This window comes from Gorilla gorilla, chromosome 23 (assembly GCF_029281585.2).
Source record: "Gorilla gorilla gorilla isolate KB3781 chromosome 23, NHGRI_mGorGor1-v2.1_pri, whole genome shotgun sequence".
NCBI lineage: Eukaryota > Metazoa > Chordata > Mammalia > Primates > Hominidae > Gorilla > Gorilla gorilla.
Genome location: NC_086018.1, coordinates 30,163,632 through 30,185,975, shown reverse-complemented (window position 1 = coordinate 30,185,975; position 22,344 = coordinate 30,163,632). Strand labels below are relative to the sequence as shown.

The 22,344-nt window shown below is 43.1% G+C and overlaps 1 protein-coding gene across 3 annotated transcripts; it reads left to right on the top strand.

The window, feature by feature from the left end:
- The first annotated feature begins 10,355 nt into the window (after positions 1–10,355).
- Positions 10,356–21,423, top strand: C23H22orf42 (chromosome 23 C22orf42 homolog). 3 transcript variants are annotated; one of them, XR_010133191.1, is made up of 10 exons: positions 10,356–10,521; positions 11,200–11,438; positions 16,120–16,194; positions 17,836–17,900; positions 18,366–18,393; positions 18,909–18,973; positions 19,443–19,470; positions 19,983–20,143; positions 20,634–20,710; positions 20,835–21,423. XR_010133191.1 is itself a non-coding variant. In XM_031005507.2 (10 exons), exons 1-10 carry the CDS (start codon positions 10,487–10,489, stop codon positions 20,918–20,920), a joined length of 810 nt encoding a protein of 269 aa, XP_030861367.2. In that variant the 5' UTR covers positions 10,356–10,486; the 3' UTR covers positions 20,921–21,423. The 3 variants fall into 3 exon arrangements, 2 of the variants coding, with proteins under 2 accessions (XP_030861367.2, XP_055230290.1); XM_031005507.2 differs by having other exon boundaries at positions 20,683–20,710; XM_055374315.1 differs by lacking the exons at positions 18,366–18,393; positions 18,909–18,973 and having other exon boundaries at positions 20,683–20,710.
- Positions 21,424–22,344: the final 921 nt, after the last annotated feature.

Genomic DNA, 22,344 nt, shown 5'->3' with positions numbered 1-22,344 from the left:
CCAGTCTTGGCACTAACTTGCTATGTAGCTTCAGTTATTCTCCACCCTGAGCTCATCTCCTGTGGCTCCTCCCGCACTCGAACCCCAAACCCCAGGGCACCACCAGCCCTGAGCAGGAGGTCTGGAATATAATAGGTGCTAAGTGAATGCAGTACAAATAGTTGCTTTTTTTTTTTTTTTGAGTCAGGGTCTCATTCTGTCACTCAGGATGGAGTACAGTGGCATGATCATAGCTCACTACAGCCTCAACCTCCTGGGCTGAAGCAATTCTCCCACCTCAGCCTGCCGAGTAGCTGGGACTACAGGTGTGGATCACCATATCTGGGTAATTTTAAATTATTTTTTGTAGAGATGGGTTCTTGCTATGTTGCCCAGGCCAGTGCCCAGGCTCTTAATTTTAAAGACTTGGCAAAGTTGACAATCTACAGGACCATGGGACCACCTTTGGCAAAGTTGACAATCTACAGGACCATGGGACCACCTTTCTCCTCCCAACACCCCACCATCCTGAGTAGCTCCCAACTGCCCCCTTCTGTGTAAGTTGTGGCTGGTTTAGCACCTCCAAGAGCCTCTGAGCTTCTATGATGGTCAACTCTTTGGTGAAACCGTGAGTGCGGATGAGGAGAGTGTGAAGACATTTCCTGCTGTATTAAAATAGTGGGTTCATCAAGAAGGCTATATCCTGGATCTGATTTTAATTGTGATGAAAACAGTCTTTATTAAAAGCAAAAGTTCTCCAGGACCTACATCTCAAAGGAAGAATCAGGACTTGGGGCTTAAAGCCGCAAACATTGCCTGGTTGTGAGGCCAGGTACAAATGCTGGTGGAGGTTTAACTGGGAGGAATTGTTATCATGATCATTGTTTGGTTAGTGGTCTAGTTTTGATGTTTCATAGATTTTTTTTTTTTTAGACGGGAGTTTTGCTGTTGTCGCCCAGGCTGGAGTGCAATGGCGCGATCTCAGCTCACTGCAACCTCCGCCTCCTAGATTCAAGTGATTTTCCTGCTTCAGCCTCCCAAGTAGCTGGGATTACAGGCACACACCACCACACCTGACTAATTTTTGTATTTTTAGTAGACACAGCGTTTCACCATGTTGGCCAGGCTGGTCTGGAACTCCTGACCTCAGGTGATCCACCACCTCGGCCTCCCAAAGTGCTGGGATTACATGCATGAGCCACCACACCCAGCCAGTTCCGTAGATCTTGAGGGGTCCTTCCCAGCCTCACTTTCTCATAAGCCCTGTTAGTTATGGTGCATGCTTTTGTAGCGCAGAGAGCATCAGGAACATGCATATGATGTCAGATCAGAAACTGTAGTGATTGCTGTACTGATTGTTGTTATTGAATGCATGCACCCAGGTGTGTGTTTTTGCCATTCCCGTTTCCAGGAACACTTGATTCCATCACCTGGAAAAATCTAGGTGATATGGTTTGGCTCTGTGTCCCCGCCCAAATCTCATCTGGATTTGTAATCCCTACATGTCAAGGGAGGGAGGTGACTGGATCATGGGGACAGTTTCCCTCATGCTGTTCTCATGATAATGAGTGAGTTCTCAGAGATTTGATGGCTTTATAAGTGTTTGGAAGTTCCTGTCACTCTTCTCTCTCCTGCTGCCTTGTGAAGAAGATGACTGCTTCCCTTTCCGCCATGATTATAAGTTTCCTGAGGCCTCCCCAGCCATGTGGAAACTGTGAGTCAATTAAATTTTATTTATTTTATTTTATTTTATTTATTTTATTTTATTTTATGACAGAGTTTCACTCTTGTTGCCTAGCCTGGAGTACAGTGGCAATCTCAGCTCACTGCAACCTCCATTTCCTGGGTTCAAGCAATTCTCCTGCCTCAGCCTCCTGAGTAGCTGGGACTACAGGCGTGTGCCACCAAGCACGGCTAATTTTTTGTATTTTTAGTAGAGACGGGGTTTCACTGTGTTGGCCAGGCTAGTCTCGAACTCCTGACCTCAAGTGATCTACCCACCTCAGCCTCCCAAAGTGCAGGGATTATAGGTGTGAGCTATTGTGCCTGGCCAAACCTCTTTCTTTTATAAATTACCCAGTCTCAGGGAAGTTCTTCATAGTAGGATGAAAATGGACTAATACACTAGGTCATCCAAAGTCCAAATCAGGCAATCTCTGAGAAACCCACCAGATCCTTCCTGTAGCGCTGACTGTCACCAGCGTGGGGATTCCATGGCACCCTGGGGTGCTTAAATCCAGCCTCATACCCTCTTTCCTTGTCTATCTTTCTTTATGAGACTGTGGTGACTGGACTGTGGGTCTCTCAAGCACATCATATTCCCAGTGCCCCGTGCAAGGCCTGGACTCAAATAAGCCTAGGCTTGTTAAATACGATTTATGGGAGGCCACTGACTTGGACTGAGCTCCTCTACTGGGCCCCAAGAGATCAAACCCAAATGGAGTCACTCATGCTTAAGTTCCATGTCTTCAAATAGAAACTAAGCTGTTGATTTGGCCTTCCAAGAAATCAGAAGAGAGATGATAGCCAAATCCCCAGACAAGCCAGTTTTAGCCAGCATAAGAAAGTCCTCTCTGCTTTAACCCTTACAAGGAAAGAAACCTGACGCTAGCCAGCAACCCTGTCTTTTTTTAATTTTTTTAGATGGAGTCTCGCTCTGTCGCCTAGGCTGGACTGCAGTGGCGCCATCTTGGCTCACTGCAACTTCCGCCTCCCAGGTTCAAGTGTTTCTCCTGCCTCAGCCTCCCAAGCAGCTGGGACTACAGGTGCCCGCCACCATGCCCAGCTAATTTTTTGTATTTTTAGTAGAGACGGGGTTTCACCGTGTTGGCCAGGATGGTCTCAATCTCCTGACTTCATGATCCACCTGCCTCAGCCTCCCAAAGTGCTAGGATTACAGGCGTGAGCCACCGCGCCCAGCCAACCAGCCCCGCTTTTTCTATTATGTCGTTCCCTTGTTCCTGTTCAACCTACCTTATAAAAATTGACTCTGCTGCCACGCCCAGTGGAGTGCCTTTTCCAAATCTCTAGATGAAATGCTACCTGATTTATGAATCACTAATAAAAGCCAATTTAATCTTTACATTGGTTGGAATCTTGTTTGTGAACAGACCTCACCATGAAAGTAATAGGAAGCCAATAGCTGTTTTTAAACGGACACGATGCATGCTGGTCCTTGCTGTGTTAGTGAACATTGTTCTAAGTACAGTGGTGTGTCACTTAACAATGGGGATGCATTATGAGAAATGCACTGTTAGCTTCATCATTGTGGGAACATCTCAGAGTGCACTTACACAAACCTAGATGGGACAGCCTACTACACACCTGGGCCACACGGTGCAGCCTATTTATTGCTCCTGGGCTACAGACCTGTGCAGTATGTGACTGTGCTGAATACTGCAGGCAACTGTGACACAACAGTATTTGTGTAGCTAAACATCTAAACAAAAAAGGCACAGTAAAAATACAGTATAAAATATATAAAAAGGTACACTTATATAGGACAGATCCATTATAACTTTATGAGATTATAATGTATAATGGGATGAACTACCATTGTATATGAGGTCCATCCTCTACTGAAAGATCCTTATGGGGCACGTGACTGTTATTATAAACAATGGCAATGGGGATAACAGTGAAGTGGCTGCTCCAGTAATATTTAATATACATTTATGTACAGCATCTTACGCACCTGACTTTGTTCTAAAATGTTTATAAATGTTAACTCATTTACTACTCGGAACAACACTGGAGGTAGACTCTGCTATTATCTGCATTTTTTTTTTAAAGGCAGGGTCTTGTTCTGCCACCCAGGCTGGAGTGCAGTGGTGCAATCACAGTTCATTGAAGCCTTGACCACCTGGGCTCTCAAAGGATCCTGTCACATCAGCCTCTTGATCCCTGGTGTTAGCTGGGACCACAGGTGTGTGCCACCATGACCAGCTAATATTTTGACTTTTTGTAAAGGAGAGGACTCACTATGTTGCCCAGGGTGGTCTTGAACTCCTGGGCTCAAGGGATCCTCCCACCTCAGCCTCCCAAAGTGCTGGGATTACAGGTGTGAGCCACCATGCCCAGCCTTATTACCTGCACTTTGAAGAAGAGGAGACAGTGACTCAGAGGGGCTCTTGTGCAGGTCATGCAATGGGAAGATATGCCACTGAGGAGGAAGTGGCTGGAGGACTTCAGCACATCAACAGATCCAAATGACAGCCATGCAGCAGCAAGAGCCCGGAAAATCCAAGAGTAGAGGACATCTCGTAGTCCACCCCATGAGGTTAGCTTTACCCTGATTCCAAAGCCAGACACAGACAGCACAAGCAGAGAGAACTGCAGACATTTGTCTGTCGGTGGGTGAGGACAAGGGCCAGGGAAAGCGTGTCTGTGGGCGCATGTGTGTTAGGTGTGCATGTGCGTTTCGGCTGTGGGACAGACTATGGATGAGAGATGGAGACAAGGTGTGAGTGTGACAGAAAGACTGGAACAGAGAGTGGGAGAGTGTATATCAGAGCGTGTGTGACAGAAGGTGTGTGTATGTGCCTGGGTTGGAGAAAGAGTGGGTGTGTCTCTGTAAAAGAGTAAAGGTTACATACAGAGGAAATGCATTTTTGAGAAAGTGAATTCCATTATTTATTACTGTAGTTGCATGTGTCACCAAGAGCTCACGAATGACAAGAGATCCTAGCTGTTTCCCATCAAACCTGACCTACACCTTTCCTGTTTCCAAACTCCAGCCCCACCAGGCCCTCTTAGGGCCTGTTCCCATCTCTGGCTGTACCACAGACCCCAAAGCCAGGGAAAGGTCTTTCCAGCTTCCTTCAATCCCTAGTTCCCCAGACCTGCGCTGCCCCATTTAGTAAAAACTAGCTGCATGCAGCTACTTGAATTTAAACAACTTATTCATATACTTAACATGACAAATTCAGTTCTTCATCTGCACTACCCATATTTCAGGTACTCAACAGTGACATGGAGCTGGTTCCACTCCTTTTGAACAGCACAGAGAACATTTCCATCATCTCAGAATTTGGATTGGACGCCCTGTCAGAGACCTTTGATATCACGTAAAAAATGAGAAGCCCTGACTGCCTCGCCCTCATCCCAGTAAAAGAGCTCTGTGGGGACCTTCATCTCAGAGCCAGGGCTGGAATCGCACTGGATTAGGGGCATTTTTCTGACTTCAGCTCCTCCGGAGGAAGATGCCCAGTTCTGGCCGGGGGCACTGGCTCATGCCTGTAATCCTGGCACTTTGGGAGGCCAAGTCGGGTGGATTGCTTGAGCTCAGAAATCCAAGACCAACCTAGGAAACACGGTGAAACCCTGTCTCTACAGAAAATACAAAATTTAGCCAGGTGTGGTGGCACACCTGTGGTCCTGGCTACTCAGGAGGCTGAGGTGGGAGGATACTGGAGCCAGGGAAGTTGAGGCTGCAGTGAGCTGTGATCGCACCACTGCACTCCGGCCTGGGCAATAGAATGAGACCTTGTCTTAAAAAAAAAAAAAAAGATGTCCAGTTCAGAAACACACACACACACACACACACAAACACACACACACACACACACACACACACACGCATCCCTCCCCTCCATCCAGACACAGGCTGCCCACTGAAGAAGCAGAGCTCAGGAGAGGTTTTCTTTTTTTTCTCCTTTTAAAAACCTTTTTATTTTGAAACAATTATAGACTCAGAGGAAGTTGCAACAATAATAAGTAGAATCCCCAGAACCCTCCCCGGCTTCCCCAATATGACACTTTGTATAACTATAGCGCATTAGCAGAGTCAGGAAATTGACATTGGTGCAATCTGTTCACTAAACACCCTGTTGGGTTCTCACCAGTTTTTACAGGCACACATTTGTTCGCTGTGTGTGTGCATCTGTGGTGCTATGCAGCTTTCTTCCGTGTATAGATTTGTGCAACAATCAACACAGTCAAGATACAAAACTGTTTCATCACCACAAAATAACTGCCATGTGATACCCCTTAATCATGGCTCCTCACCCCCTACCTGATAGGGGGCACCTTGAGAGCAGAAACCCAAGAACCTGCCCCTCCCCATCCACCCCGTCTCACCGTAAGGGCTGCCCCTCCCCATCCGCCCCCTCTCACGGTAAGGGCTGCACAGAAGCCAGGCCCTCTCTGGGCTGTTGCCCCAAGTCCCTCCCAGGTCTGTCTGAGTGGCTCTGCCTGCATCTCTGTGCTCAGGGTGCCTCATCCTGACCTGCACCACTGTCTTATTGATCTCACATCCTCTTCTACACATTTATCTTGCTGTCTGCTCTCTCCCTCTTGCCTGGAACAGCTCATAGAATCATCTTGTGAAACTGGCTTTTCATAAGTCATCCTTGCTGTTTCACATTGTGTCCAGTGTAAAACACGTTTCTGTTTAAGGCAGAGATTTTCTCACTTGTCTCAGAGTCACCATGGACGGACTCTGTCTTTGCATCAGGATATAGTTTCTGTTTATGGAAGAGATTTTCTCACTTAGAGAATACATCAGGACTAGACTCTGTCTTTACATCTTGAATCTAGCAAAAAGTAAGCCCTAAATGATTCCTTTATAATCAGAATGCAACTTATTCCAATCGCATACAATATTCTGTCTCCCAAGCCTTGTTTCCTTGCTCAGACATTGAATCCCAAGGAGTCATTCTACCCCAGCATGCATCGTATTTTAATAGGACCAAATTTAGATCTTAAAAAATATATATCTGTGTGTATAGATACATGAATTAAAAATATAATATTTCTTCTTTCTATATACATAAGATATATATTTAATATGTGATACATGTGTAGGAAGGGGAAATAGTAAGATTATATTCAAGTTATTTAAAATTTGAAACAAAGCTATTATTCTATAAATTAAGTATAAACCAATCACTTAGCCTTTGGTATCTGCAGATTTATTCATTTCTCTTGGTCAAGACCTGAGTCTCTGTCTAGCAAAATAAATTAGGTACAGAAAGATAAATACCACGTGTTCTCACTCATATGTGGGAACTAAAAAACAACCATTTTGAGCTCACAGAAGCAGAGACTAAAATTATGGGTACAGAGGCTTGGAAGAGCATGCAGAGAGGTTGGTTACTTAATAAACAATTATATCTAGATGGGAGAAATGCCTTCTGGTGTTCCATGGCACTGTAAAATAAATTGGGTTAACTCTATTGTGTATTTTCAAATACCTAAGAGAGGATTCTGAATGTTCCCAACATAAAGAAATAATAAGTGTTTGAGGTGATGTTATGTTAATGTCCTTGATTTATTACATTGTACACACATATCAAAATATCACTTTGTATGCCATAACTATGTACAGTTACTACATGTCAACTTACAGTAATGAGGAAAAGAGAATAAATGAACCAAAAACAAGACCCACGTCTGAGTCATCTAATGTCATAAGGACCCATATTTATTTATTTACTTTGAGACAGGGTCTCTCTCAGGTCTCCACAGGAGCTGAGACTACAGGTTTACACCACCACACCAGCATAATTTTTGTATTTTTTGTAAAGGCAGGGTTTCACCATGTTGCCCAGGCTAGTCTCAAACTCCTGGGTTCAAGCGATCTGCCCGTCTCAGCCTCCCAAAGTGCTGGGAATACAGGCAGGATCCACCACACCCAACCAAGGAATCATATTAAAGCTGACCAAAATTAGGTCTCTATTTCTTTTTTTAAAGAAGAAATTCATTATTATGTGATAAAGTGTGAGCTAGGGAAAGTAGTAAGATTTTCATGGTCATGGATACGTATTTTTGTGTATGTCTGTTGTTAAATGCACGCACTGATTTGTAACAAAATGGACCTCACCTCAAGTCCATAAGAATCATCCAAAATGGTATCTAATGACATTCCTGGGACCTCAGCCAATATTATTATTGACATAGAATGCAGTCACTGGGTCCTGAGGATTTCATCGGATGTTGGTTGCTGAAACTGAACTTTATCGGGTCTTTTCCCCTTCCACTGTGGTTTTCCACATTTCAACATGTCACCTAACTGTCCTCAAACTTTACTTAAATCTTTGCAACTAAGTGGAATCTTTATTACCCCTCGCTCCTCTGCTTTTTGAAGCAACCCTTTTCTTCCTGTGATAACACTCCCTCTGGCCCCTTTTACGGTCTCTTTTGTGGTCACAGGGTTTGTAAACATTCAGACTTTTTGCAACTACATATACTTTTATTCTTATGTTTCACTCTTCTCCCAGTTGTTGCTTTTTCTTTGAACCCTTTGAGGGAGTTAATTAGCCCCCTCTTCAACTTTTGTGATGCACCTATTTCTATTTGAGCCTCTGGGTTTTTGCTTAAATTGCTTTTCCATTTACTCACTGTTGAGGAAAGCCATTATTTGGGGATTGTAAGGTGTATCAAGCTTTTCTAAAGTGTAGACTTCTCTATACATAATTGCCTCTTTCCTAGAGTAGTTCTCTGACAAGTCTATTCAAACAGAGAGAAACTGGTCATGAAAAGAGCTTTTTGTAAACCTCTCCTTTAGAAGAAATGTCTCTAGTCACACAGTGCTTTCTCCCTTCTTGATTTTGTATCAGTCCAAAGCTAATCTGTCCTCACTCTGGATTGCATGAACTTGTGCCTTCTTGGGCATCATGTGTTATTAATTCTCCCTCTCTTCCAATTGTAAACCTGTTTTCTTTATTGGTTCTTACCATTTAACATAAAAGTATACTCATCTTTATGGGGGAGGGGATGAAAGCTTTCTTAACCATATATCTCCCTTTAACTATTCCCACATCTCTCTTTTCAGCCATACTTTTAGGAGGAGAAGCCCTCAGTTGATGTCTTTACTTTCTCACCTCTAGTTCACTCTTTCCCCACTGCTGACGCTCAGCTTACTCACACACATCCCCAATCACTGAGTTGCCACAGGCAATGGCATTTGTGGCTTTTCTGCCTTCTTGGCAAAATATGACTCTGTTGATTGGGGTATTAGGTATAAAGCACCTACTGACCAGGCCCTGTGCTAGGTGAGGCCATTACAGAAATGAGAAGCAGACACCACCTCCATTCCGATGAGACCCACCAGATCAGCCATTGCTGATGAACACTCAGGTGCCCTGACTCTCACTTTTCACTTTTGCAGGCTTTACTTCATGCCACGTACATTTCCCTATTCCCCAAGCCTCCTTTCTCTCCAAACCCCTCCCCTTATTAGACACAGCTTTTTAAAGCAGTCACGGTCTTACCCATGGCTTCAATTGTCTTCTATATGCTGTTATGACAATAGAATTTAAATGTTGTTCTTATATAACAGTTTTATTTTATGTGACACCTCATTCGCTACAACCATAAATTCAAAGTTTCCCTAAGAAAGTAATCACTAAAAAACTATTATATTCTTAGTATGTAAATTTTAGGAAATTTCCTTAATGGTTTGTGTTACTGTGTGTGTGTTACTTTTGAAAACATGAGTTGGGATGTCACAGAATGCACTTAGCCTACAGAGGTTTATATCCAATTTTCAACCAGACGGTTCCATTTCAGTGTGACACTTAAAGAGTTCAAAACTGTCTCATTCCCCACACCTCTTCCTCTTCCTACATTCTCTGTCTAGGGGAGAATCACTGCTATTTACACAGTCCATCAAACTAGGGCCTTAGCAGCCTGTTTTTCCTTCTTCTTCCACGTCTAATCACCAAGCACTTCCTCTTCTATCTCCCAACTGATCACAAAACTTTTCCTTCCACTTCAGTCACTGCTGCTGCCTTTTTAGCCTTACTGTTCTCCAGATGAACACAGGGTCTCTTAATCAGCCCCATTGCTTTCATCAAGCCCTCTCCACTGTGCAGAGTGACGTCACTGCAAGCACATCGGATAGAGACTCCTCACCCCTGTGTGGTTCAGTGACTCTCATTTCCAGAATAAAATTCAAACTCTACCCCAGCATCTAATTTTGGGTCAGATAGATCTGCATTTTCATTCCAGGTTGATTCACTGTCCAGCAGTGTAGCCTCAGATAATTGAACCCTCTAAGCCTTTGTTTGCTCATCTGCCTGAACCCACTGAGGGTTGGGACTGTTTCACACGGGCAGTATTGGCACTTAGACTTAATGTTGAATGAAGGGGAGGCATTTTAAAATCCACATCAAAAAACTGTTATTCTTTAAAAAAAATACTAATCTACAAGGTCACTGCCCCTCCAAGCATGATGTCTACCTTTACTTTCTGATAATCATGATCGGCTTATGGGGATCAAGATTACTCAGGATTAAATCCTGGCCCCATCTTGAGCCGTCATGGAAACTTGGGGAAGCTACTTAACTTCTCCATCTAGACTGATTCTGTAAAATCCGTAAAATGGAATGGTTTCTGGGGGTTAAATTAGTATACCACAGTTGGAACACCGTCAGGCTTGCCAGATATTTACTGTTCATCTTCATCAAATGAGGACAGTGGTATCCCACTATATGGTTTTCAATTTTGTGTAAGAAAAACATGCTTTATGCATTGTTAGTAAAAGAAATATCTGAATATCCCTGCCATGGAAGAAAGAAACAGAGGGAGAAAAGAGAGTTGGTAGGTCCTAGCATTTCAGAACTGGGAAGGATGAGTTCAGTCCCTATTTTATAGACAAGGAAGGGAAAGTGTGATGTGTCCTAGGGTTTCATTCAAGTCACAGTCATCACGCTTTATCGAGAGTGGGACCAGGGCTCTAGGAGTTGCTGTGGTCAAGTTGAAGACAAAAACTAACACTTGTAAGACAGGAGAGAAGCATTTACTTACAAAGCAGTCCGAAATTTGTGTATAACTACATTTGGTGAGCAAATGAAAGCTGCCAGACTCAGAAAAACAGAGATGCTAATGGAACTGCCTTTAGTAACCAGGGTTTTCTATTGAGTTCATTGCCCAGGGTGACTTCCAATAACAACCCCCAACCCCTGCACTTTTCTCAGGACTGGAAAGCTCAGGCAGCCCAGGATGAATAATGCAGTCACCACAGAGGGGCAGGGTGGCCACAAGGTGGGCAGCAGCAGGGATGGGCATTGTGAGACATTTGGTGGGTCTGTGGGGTCGGCCATTGTGAGCCACTAGCTTGACTTGGTTGTTTCCTGGCAACCAGGTGACATAGGAGGCTTTGTGGTTACTAGGCAACGGCCAGGGCCAGCAGCCTTCAGTCGGTAGCTGGCAGTAGAAGGAGGAGGAGCTCCGACTACATTCTGTCCTTGTGCCTCTTGGACTTTTTTGTGTGTTTAGGTGCCCAATGGGGAGCAAACTGACTTGCTGCCTGGGCCCCAGCGGGGGCCTCAACTGTGACTGCTGCAGGCCAGATGTGGGACCCTGCCATGAGTGTGAGATTCCTGAGACTGTGGCAGCCGCAGCACCAGCATCCACCACTGCAAAGCCTGCCAAATTGGATTTGAAAGCTAAGAAGGCCCAACTCATGCAGTACCTCAGCCTCCCGAAGACGCCGAAGATGCCGAAGATGCCCAAAGGTAAAGAAGCCATGGGTGCCATTTGCTCTCTGGCATCTCTCTGGCCACCACCGCCCCCACCCCTTTGCAGTCCCTCACCCTCAGAGACATCCTCAGCTTCCAGCTCCCTTCTGCCCATAGCCGGCTTTCCCAGGGCTAGGCATGGGGGACAAAGGCTGGTTCTGCCTCTTGTCTTTGTTGTTGAGCCTTCTTTGTTGAGGACTTTTTGGTCTAGTCCCGGCCCTTTTCTCAGTAAAATTTCAAATACTCCAGTTTTGGAGTCCCCATCCCATTCTCTATCCTTACCCATCCAGCTGGTCTGGTACCTAAGTGAAGGAGCCAGTTAAGGGCCCAGTTGTTTCTTTTCTCCCATTCCTTAAGGTAGCTAATAATTGGGATAATTTAGACTCAAATATGTGGAGACTTCTTAAATTCAAAATAGAGTTTGCCATGGAAGAGATTATATGGTATTCTTAATAGATGGTTTTAAGTCACATTGACAGAAGCTGCTTTACTTCTTCCAATTGTAATTTGAAGAAAGAAGGAAAAAAAATTGGGGGACATGCTTCAAATGACTGCAAAAGGTATGAAATGTTAGTGCCAGAGCTGTAAAGAAATTGTTTTTGTGTTGGTTTTACCCAAAGAGTTTAGTCATGGAGCTCTGATTACTTTAAAATTCCCAATTTGACATGAGTGTCTCTTCAGCCCTACTACAGTGTAGTCCCTATTTTATAGACAAGGAAGGGAAAGTGTGATGTGTCCTAGGGTTTCATTCAAGTCGCAGTCATCACGCTTTATCGAGAGTGGGACCAGGGCTCTAGGAGTTGCTGTGGTCAAGTTGAAGACAAAAACTAACACTTGTAAGACAGGAGAGAAGCATTTACTTACAAAGCAGTCCGAAATTTGTGTATAACTACATTTGGTGAGCAAATGAAAGCTGCCAGACTCAGAAAAACAGAGATGCTAATGGAACTGACTTTAGTAACCAGGGTTTTCCATTGATTTCATTGCCCAGGGTGACTTCCAATAACAACCCCCACCCCCCTGCACTTTTCTCGGGACTGGAAAGCTCAGGCAGCCCAGGACGAATAGTGCAGTCACCACAGAGGGACAAGGTGGCCACAAGGTGGGCAGCAGCAGGGATGGGCATTGTGAGCCATTGGGTGGGTCTGTGGGGTCGGCCCTTGTGAGCCACTAGCCTGACTTGGTTATCTCCTGGTAAGCAGGTGACACAGGAGGCTTTGTGGGTACTAGGCATTGGGCAGGGCCAGCAGCCTTCAGTCGGTAGCTGGTAGTGGAAGGAGGAGCTCTGACTACACTCTCATGACTGTTTTTGTGCCTCTTGGTGCTTGTTGTGTCCCTTTCTTTTTGAAATAAGATGGAAGGTCCCCACCTTCATAGACATAGAGATCCCATCTTATTTGTTTTTAAAAATAAATTGAAAAGTGAGGGGGAGCCTTGTGAGGATGATGGGAGAGGGCTTCCAGAGAGGAATTTCTTCTTTGGAATTCCTGAAATGGGAACAAACTTGTTTTGGGAAAAGGACAGAAAGACACAAAGGTGGCTGCAGCAGAGTGAAATGAATATGATGGGCTAAGGCCTTGTACACGTAGTGAGCATTGACAAAGAATATGGACTTTAGTTGAGATGGGAAACCACTGGAGGATTATAGCCTGGGGATTACTGTTAATTCTCCAATAAAAAGACTGACCAGCGGCTCTGTGAGAATATACTGTAATGCAGGCAAGGGTGGAAGCAGGGAGACCAGCTAGGAGGCTGGTGGTGTAGTGCAGGTGAGAGTCAACAGTGAAGAGACAAACGATAATGACCTGAAACAGGCTGACTTGAGAATCTCTAGATTCAAGTGAACGTAAAACTAGGTAATAAAGTGATAAATAGAGAAGTCACAGAAAAAGAAATGCAGATGATCCTTAAACACATCTTCACACATAAGAGAAAGGCAAATGACAACTATACTGCAGTGTCTCTCCTACTGAGTGAAATTCCAAAAACGTGGCAATACATTCTTTGGTTTGGCTGTAAGGAAAGTTGCATGCATATATTGCTGGTGGAAATGCAAAATGGCTCGACTCCACGAAGGGGAATTTGGCACAATCTCACAACCTTGCAAATGCATTTAAACCGGAAATCCTACTTTGAGGCATTTTATCCCGAGGGTATACTCCATAAATATGAAACAACCTATGCACAAAGTCCTTGTTGCATTATTTTCAATAGCTCAATATTGGAAATAACTGAAATGTCTAGTAAGGGACTAGTAAAATTAACTGGTACTTCCACCTAAAGGAGAACTATGGAGCTGTAAACAAGGGTAAGATGTCTTTTTACTGCTATGGAGTGATTCCCCAGATAGGTTACACAGAAAAGCAAAAAGGGAGAACATGCAGTAACATACATGAAAGAAAGCAGGGGGAATAATGTGTGATTATTAAAACAAACAAAAAAACAACGCTGGGGAATTCTTGATGCTGACCTGTGACTGTTTTCTCCTTAACTTCAGTGGGTAGCCAAAGTGCGTGTTTTCTCAAAATGTTATTTTGCTATGGGTTTTCCAAAGGATGTTAACTGTTTACTTTTCACCCAGAAGCTTTGCTTTGTAATTGATTGTGCATTATGTAGTAAATAGACTGCTCTTGCATTTTATTTGATCCTCTCAATGTTTTAAGTTAGGTGTAATATGGGAATTTTCCTTGTGTCACATATGAGAAGGCTGGTTCTAAGAAGTATAAAGTGAGCTTTTCAAGGTTTGAAAAAATAAAAGTCAGATCAAGAATGTAAATTCTAGACATGGCATATAAAACTAGAATTTATTAAAAGGTACATATGAGCTGCTTTGGATACTACCTCTTTTAAAAAAAATTTCCTTTAGTTTATTAAAGTAGTTAAGCCTCAGGATTAAAACAGTAACATTAGATAATGAGAAATAAAATGGAGATACTTGTAACTCAGTAATGCTTTTTATTTTTAAGAGACAGAGTCTTGCTTTGTCACCCAGGCTGGAGTGCAGTGGCCTGATCATAGCTCACTGCAGCCTCAAACTCCTTGGCTCAAACAATCCTCCCACATAAGTCTTCCACGTACCTAGGTAAACAAGAGCTCACTACCACACCTGGCCAATTTTTAAAACATTTTTTATAGAGAAGAGGTCTCACTATGTTGCCCAGGCTGGTCTCAAACTTCTGACCTCAAGCAATCCTCCTGCCTTAGCCTCCAAAAATGTCAGGATTACAGCCATGAGCCAGCACACCTAGCCCAGAAATGTTCCTAAAACTCTGAAAAATGAAGTTAAATGCTATTAACAAATCTATAAATGGATAAAAATATACTATGATATATCAAATGTCACAGCTCAGTCATGGTCACAACATTGATTAAAACGTTAAACAGTTTAGGCAAGTCTGAGAACTGAGAGGGAAGTACAGGATTGCTTTGGAAGCCAGAATTAGGATTGTCGGAGCTGGGAAAGCAGAAGCAAGGCGTGAGAGTGCACAGGACTGGGGCACGCAGCAGCTCCATGGTTTGCTGTGTGTCCTCTTACATGGCAGGCCACCTCCAGGCCAGCAGATGAGAATCACCTGATGGGTGATTTAGGTAAAATCACCCAAAATAGAGTGGATTTAGGTAAAATCCCAGACTGTGCATCATAACTGAGAGACTTTAAATGTTTGTCTTGTGGGTCATAAAGCTAATCAAAGTGAAAATGCAGGGATAATAGAGCAGGTGAGTAAATGCAGTAAGCCACCTGCCATCTCTCCAGGGCATCAACCATCCCAAAGAAATATTGGGGCAGCAGGATTTGACAAAGCTTGTGAGAAGAGCTCTCAGTTCAGGGTCCAGGGCATGATCTAGAGGACTCAGATGTTCTGGGATCTCTGTCCCCAGAGAACCAGCTACATTCTTGTCCCAGATCTTCATGCCTCACTGTGGTAACTCTGGGGAAGTCACTCAAAACGTCTAAGTTTTAATTCATTGAATTGGAAAATACGGGTTGTAGCCCCTGCTCTGCCCGTCCCTCGGGGCTAATGTGGGGATCAAAGAAATAACACATCTCTTTCATGAGCTGGAAAGCATCATGCCCATGGAAACAGTGAAGTCACTTTCCACCCTCCCCTGCCCGGGAGCCATACACGCTCCCTCTCTGTATTCAACCACTACCAAGTATCTGGATTATTCTCCCAGACATTGAATGATTGAACACTGTTGGGCATTTACAAAGCATGAGTCTTCTTAAGCCTTTATCTGTATCTCATCCTTTTTAGCCCTGTAGATCTTAGTAGGTCTATAGCATAGATCTACTAACATTCCCACATCTCAGAATAGGGAACTGAGGCACAGAGGGGTCCATTTCACTCTCCCAGGTATGTGCAGATTCTAAGTAGGATTTGAACCCAGGCCATTCTTGGTGACTTGGATCTGCTGCTTTTCTATATTGTCTCATCTAAATAAAGGTATCTGCCTGCACAGTCTGTTTTAAGTGCAATGAACCTTGCAAAATCTTCCAAGAACCCAAATCTAATTCAGGTAGAGTTGAAAAGCAGACGGTGAAAACCAGGATCAAAACTTTCATCTGTGAATTAGTTTTTACTAATTTCTCTGCTATCCTCTGCCAGTAACATGTCAAGCACTGTCTTTATTATAATACATTTCCTAGAATCTATAAGAAGTCTGCTCTACCTTGCAGGTTTGGACGCCCACTCCAAGCGCTGTTTAAAAATAATATGGAGACGGCATGGAATTTGGCCTCTAGAAAATATGGGTAATGTGGAAATTAAATCATTAAGTTCATTTAAGCAAATAATTCCAGTTTATTCATTCAGTGCTCCATATTAGAGAAACTCAGTAAATGCTATGTCATGTTCTTCATTTATTTCATTTGTGCCAATTTAAATGCATTAAATCAATGGTAGATGATACAACTACACAAGTAAAGTAATATTGACAACTTAGAGTTGTTCTTTTGTGTGTGTGTGTGTGTGTGTGTGTGTGTGTGTGTGTGTGTTTGTGTGTGTGAAAAGGTCTCATTTGTCGCCCAGAAGTGCACTGGTGCAATCACAGCTCACTGCGATCTTGACCTCCCCAGGTTCAGGTGATCCTTCCACCTCAGCCTCCCAAGTAGCTGGCCATAAGGCACGTGCCACTATACCAAGCTAATTTTTTTTTTTTTTTTTGTAGTGATGGGATTTCACCATGTTGCCCAGGCTTAGTTCAACTTTGATAGTAAAGGACATCTCAAATATTTAGACATTTGCTTTCAGTTTGGTCAATTATGAATATAGCTATTATAAACCTTCCTGTGTCTTCTTTGGAAACACAATTTTTAAAATGTAACTGAGGAAATACTTAGGATTATGATTACTTGCTTGTATGCTAAGACTACATTTTTCTTTGTAAGAATTTCTGTAGAATTTACCAGTGAAATCATCTGAATATAGTGTTTTAGTTTTTTGAAAAGATATTAATCATTGATTCCATTTCTAAAATAAATATAGGCCTATTCAGATGATCTATTTCTCCTGAGTTTTGGTGTTCTAAAATAGATTTTAACAGTTAGCTCATTTCATCTACTGTATCCAATTGTGAGCACAGATGTGTTCAGGATATTCCTTTATTATTTACTATTTTTTGATTTGACTCCTCTTAAACAGATATTATTAGTATACTATGACTTCTTTCTTTCCCTTGTGGGTAGCCAAGGTAGAGGTTTATCAACGTTACTGATCTTTTCAAAGAACTGGCTTTTGGTTTTGTTGATTTTCTCTGAGGATTTCCTGTTTTCTATTCCATTGTATTCTGCAATCATTATTTATTTTTCCTCTGTTCTATATTACACTGCTGTTTTTCTTTCATTGCCCAAGTTGAAGCTTAGATTATGAATTTAGACATTTCTCATTATTGACACAGCATCCTGAATGTAACTCATTGAATGTCATCTCATTAAAATGCACACTTAATAATTAAAATGATAAATATGCATGCTTCACTACAATTTGAAGAACACAACAGGGTAGATGATCAATGTAGTGGCAGGATATGTAGATCCACAGAAGTTAAATGATCTTGTAACATTTCATAAAATTGGGGATTTGCCTGGACCTTCAAATGGGGAGGAGGTGTGACGAGATGCTGTCGCTGAACCATACAGTGCCTTTCTGTATTAAACTGTTCTTAAGGTGACATTGATGAGGTGGCCCTAGCTGGAAAGCCAAGGCTCTTTCATTTCTTTCTGCCCCTCTCCTTTGCCTTCCTTCAACACCAAGGAGAATGGTCCAGCAGCAGCTCAGTCCATGCCTGTCAACCGCCCACCTCCACACTCCAGACCCGGTCCACATCCCCCAGGGCTCCTTGTGGGATTCCTCAGCAGCACCAATGTACTGACTGTCACTCTATGTTCTCCTAGGTCCCATTGAAGATGTGCAGGCGTCTGCACATGGCGGTGTGGAGGAGAATATGACATCAGATATTGTAAGATGTATTTCTCTGGAAGAGAAATGCTTTTTGTTTTTTCTGGGGCTTCTAGAATATCAAGTGAATATCATTTTTGACTGCCGTCATGATTCAGGCCTCAGTGTCATGGACTCTAGCGACCGGTCACTGGAGGTTATGACTAGCTGAGGCCTGATTGAAAATGGCAGTCAAAGGACGGCATCACTTACAAACTCTTTGGTAGTGAGTGTATTTCTCAGTAGCAACCTTTTCTCCTTGAAAAATAATTTTGTATTTGCCAGCCAACATGGAAACTTGCTAAATATTCCAAAAAACCCAATGTATTTTCCACAAGCATCCTCTATGCTTTATTTGGGGGCCAGCGACTTGATCACTGTTTGACATCTGATTTTTTATTTTACCAAGTGAATAAAAGGCCTTTGCCAACAGAACGCAGCATGATCTGATCCTCATGGTGTTTCTTTTTCTTTTCTCTTATTGCAGGAAATATCTGAGGCCAAGCACGACCACCGTACGTATTTTTTTTTAAAACAGCTTTATTTACATGTAGTTGACATGCAAAACAATTCACTCATTTAACGTAAGTGATTCAGCGTTTTTACTATATTCACAGGGTTGTGCAACCATTTTACAATCTAATCTTAGAACCTCTTTATTCCCCCTCAAAGAAACCCCACTAGTAGTCACTCCTCTATCTTTCCCAACTCCCACACCCCTGGATCTAGGCAGCCACGAATGTACTTCCTGCTTCTATAGTACAGAGCCTTTCTGTGTTAACCGGTTCTTAGGGTGACTATTTCACATTCATGAGGTTGCCCTAGCTGGAAAGCCAAGGCTCTTTCATTTCTTTCTGCCCTTCTCCTTTGCCTTCCTTCAGCACCAAGGAGAATGGTCCAGCAGCAGCTCAGTCCATGCCTGTCAACCGCCCACCTCCACACACTCCAGCCCCAGTCCACATCCCCCAGGGCTCCTTCTGGGATTCCTCAGCAGCACCAATGCACTGACTGTCACTCTGTGTTCTCCTAGGTCCCAATGAAGATGTGCAGGTGTCTGCACATGGCGGTGTGGAGGAGAATATAACGTCAGATATTGTAAGATGTATTTCTTTCTCTGGAAGAGAAATGCTTTTTGTTTTTTTCGGGGCTTCTAGAATATCAAGTGAATATCATTTTTGACTGCCGTCATGATTCAGGCCTCAGTGTCATGGACTCTAGCGACCGGTCACTGGAGGTTATGACCAACTGAGGCCTGATTGAAAATGGCAGTCAAAGGACGGCATCACTTACAAACTCTTTGTTAGTGAGTGTATTTCTCAGTAGCAACCTTTTCTCCTTGAAAAATAATTTTGTATTTGCCAGCCAACATGGAAACTTGCTAAATATTCCAAAAAACCCAATGCATTTTCCACAAGCATCCTCTATGCTTTATTTGGGGCCCAGTGACTTGATCACTGTTTGACATCTGGTTTTTTATTTTACCAAGTGAATAAAAGGCCTTTGCCAACAGAACCCAGCAAGATCTGATCCTCATGGTGTTTCTTTTTCTTTTCTCTTATTGCAGGAAACATCTGAGGCCGAGCATGACCACCGTATGTATTTTTTTTAAAACAGCTTTATTTACATGTAGTTGACATGCAAAACATTCACCCATTTAACGTAGGTGATTCAGCGTTTTTACTATATTCACAGGGTTGTGCAACCATTGTTACAATCTAATCTTAGAACCTCTTTATTCCCCCTCAAAGAAACCCCATTAGTAGTCACTCCTCTGTCTTTCCCAACCCCCACACCCCTGGATCTAGGCAGCCACGAATGTACTTCCTGTTTCTATAGTACAGTGCTTTTCTGTATTAACTGGTTCTTAAGGTGACTATTTCACATTGATGAAGTTGCTCTAGCTAGAAAGCCAAGGCTCTTTCATTTCTTTCTGCCCTTCTCCTTTGCCTTCTTTCAACACCAAGGAGAATGGTCCAGCAGCAGCTCAGTCCATGCCTGTCAACCGCCCACCTGCACATGCTCCAGCCCCAGTCCACATCCCCCAAGGCTCCTTGTGGGATTCCTCAGCAGCACCAATGCACTGACTGTCACTATGTTCTCCTAGATTTGGTCGAAGATCTCAGTGAAAGCCTATCTGTCTGTCTTGAAGACTTCATGACATCGGATCTCAGTGAAAGCCTATCTGTCTCTCTTGAAGACTTCATGACATCGGGTCTCAGTGAAAGCCTATCTGTCTCTCTTGAAGACCTCATGACACTGGAGATGGTAAGATGCATTTCTTTGTCTGGAAGAGAAATGTTTTTTCTGGGTCCTCTTGCCTTATTAATGAAATGAAGATATAAAAATCTGACCATGTATATTATAGAAGACAAATACAATTTTTTTGTTGGCTGGAATATCAAGGGAATATCATATTCGATTGCCATCGTCCACCAGGTCTTAGTGGATCATGGACCCTAGCGACCGGTCACTGGAGTTTATGACCAACTGAGTCCTGCTGGATGACGGTAGTCAAAAATGAGCGCATCACTTACAAACTATCTGGTAGTGAGCATATTTCTCAGTAGCAACTTTTTCTTCTTGAAAAATAATTTTGTGTTTGCCAGCCAACATGGACTTACTAAATATTCCATGAAAACCCATTGCCTTTTCCACACACATCGTCTATGCTTCATTCGGGGGGCCAGTGACTTGATCACTGTTTGACATGTTGTTTTCTACTGTCACCAAGTGAATAATAGACCTGTGCCAACAGGGCCCAGCATGATCTGATCCTCATGGCGCTTTCCTTTCTCCTACTGCAGGCAAAGGAGAGATATGAAGATTACCTCCGTAAGTATATATATATATATAGATATATATGTAGATATAGATACAGATATAGATATGTAGATATAGATATAGATATATGTAGATATATTTTTTTTTGAGATGAAGTCTTGTTCTTTTCCCCTAGGCTGGGTTAAGATGGCACGGTCTCGGCTCAATGAACCCATCAGCTCCCAGGTTCAAGGACTTCTCCGGCTTTCGTGTTCCAAGTAGCTGGGATTACAGACGCCTGCCATCACGCCCAGCTCAAATCATTTTATGAATGCATATTTCCATCTGGGTGAAAAAAAAATCACAAGCCTCTCTCTCTTCCTACTCAGCACCTGTGAACAGTGACCTGCAGTTTGTGGCTGCAGCCAGTCCTCTTGCAGCCTGGTGTTCTTACATTTCATTCTGAGGCTCACATTCTCAGTCACCATGCAGAAGAACACCCGCCCCATCCTGGGTCATTACAGAGTGGGTCAATCCATCTGCTGCATCTGAAGAGCTGGGTCCAGCTTCTACGGTGAATCCATATATTTCTGTATTTCCTGGATAAGGAAGAGCAAAGGAGCTGAGCTGGTGGAGGAAGAAGAGCTAATATTAACTGACTCCTTATTTTGTGCTAGTTTATCTCATGTAATTCTTACCAAACTGTAAGGGGGTTTGGGAGTGATGGAGACAATATTGATGTTATCTCCATTTTAGGGTGAGAAAATAAAGGCTCAGAAATGTTATATTACTTGCCCAAGGTCACTCAGCTGCTAAGAGCCAGGATATGAAACAGAAGCTTTACATTAGGAGGGTTCAAATTTATTTTCAATTTCCCTGCTCCATTCTGAATAGGTATTGGCATTTACCGTTGGGCTATGTAGAACAAGTGCTTTGTCACCAAAACATCTATTGTGAACTCTTTCTGCCCTAGTAGGATTCGTGCATTTTATCTTCTTCAAAGCAAAAACCTTTAAGAGCCAGGAATCTGCCACACTGACTCTCAACTTAAATCTCAGCCACTTTTACCTTAAAATTCAGACTTGTGTAGACATCTCTAGAAGACTTGGTGGACTAATCTTTTAAGAGTTCATTTGCATGAGGGAGGAAGAGGAGCCCACATTTGCACCAAAGACATGCCTAGAAGTCGGAGCAGGAGGGTCAGCAGGAAGTCTGTTTCTTAGAGTTCCTCCAGCCCAGTCTGAGTGGTAGAAATCAGGAACTGAAAATAAATCTGAAAGGTGTTTGAAATCATGGTAAGACATGGGTAACATAATATATTGGGGGTTTGTGTTATAAATGAGGCTATTTTCGTATGTTTAGTATTTCATATTTTTAGTAGAGACGGGGTTTCACCATGTTGGCCAGGCTGGTCTCGAACTCCTGATCTCAAGTGATCCCCCTACCTCAGCCTCCCAAAGTGCTGGGATTACAGGCCCACCGTGCCCAGCCATATATATAATATATATATATATATATATATATATATATATGTACACACACACACACACACACACACACTTACGGTGGGCCAGGCGCAGTAGCTCATGCCTGTAATCCCAGCACTTTGGGAGGCAGAGGCGGGCAGGTCACAAGGTCAGGAGATCGAGACCATCCTAGCTAACACGGTGAAACTTCATCTCTACTGAAAATACAAAAAATTAGCC

Bases quoted from the DNA above. Each gene is read 5' to 3' on its own strand.
- C23H22orf42 (XM_031005507.2), top strand. From the start codon at position 10,487: ATGGAAGAAAGAAACAGAGGGAGAAAAGAGAGTTG. The intron at 11,439-16,119 runs GTAAAGAAGCCA...TCTACCTTGCAG, and splicing joins GATGCCGAAGATGCCCAAAG to GTTTGGACGCCCACTCCAAG. The intron at 19,471-19,982 runs GTATGTATTTTT...ATGTTCTCCTAG, and splicing joins TGAGGCCGAGCATGACCACC to ATTTGGTCGAAGATCTCAGT.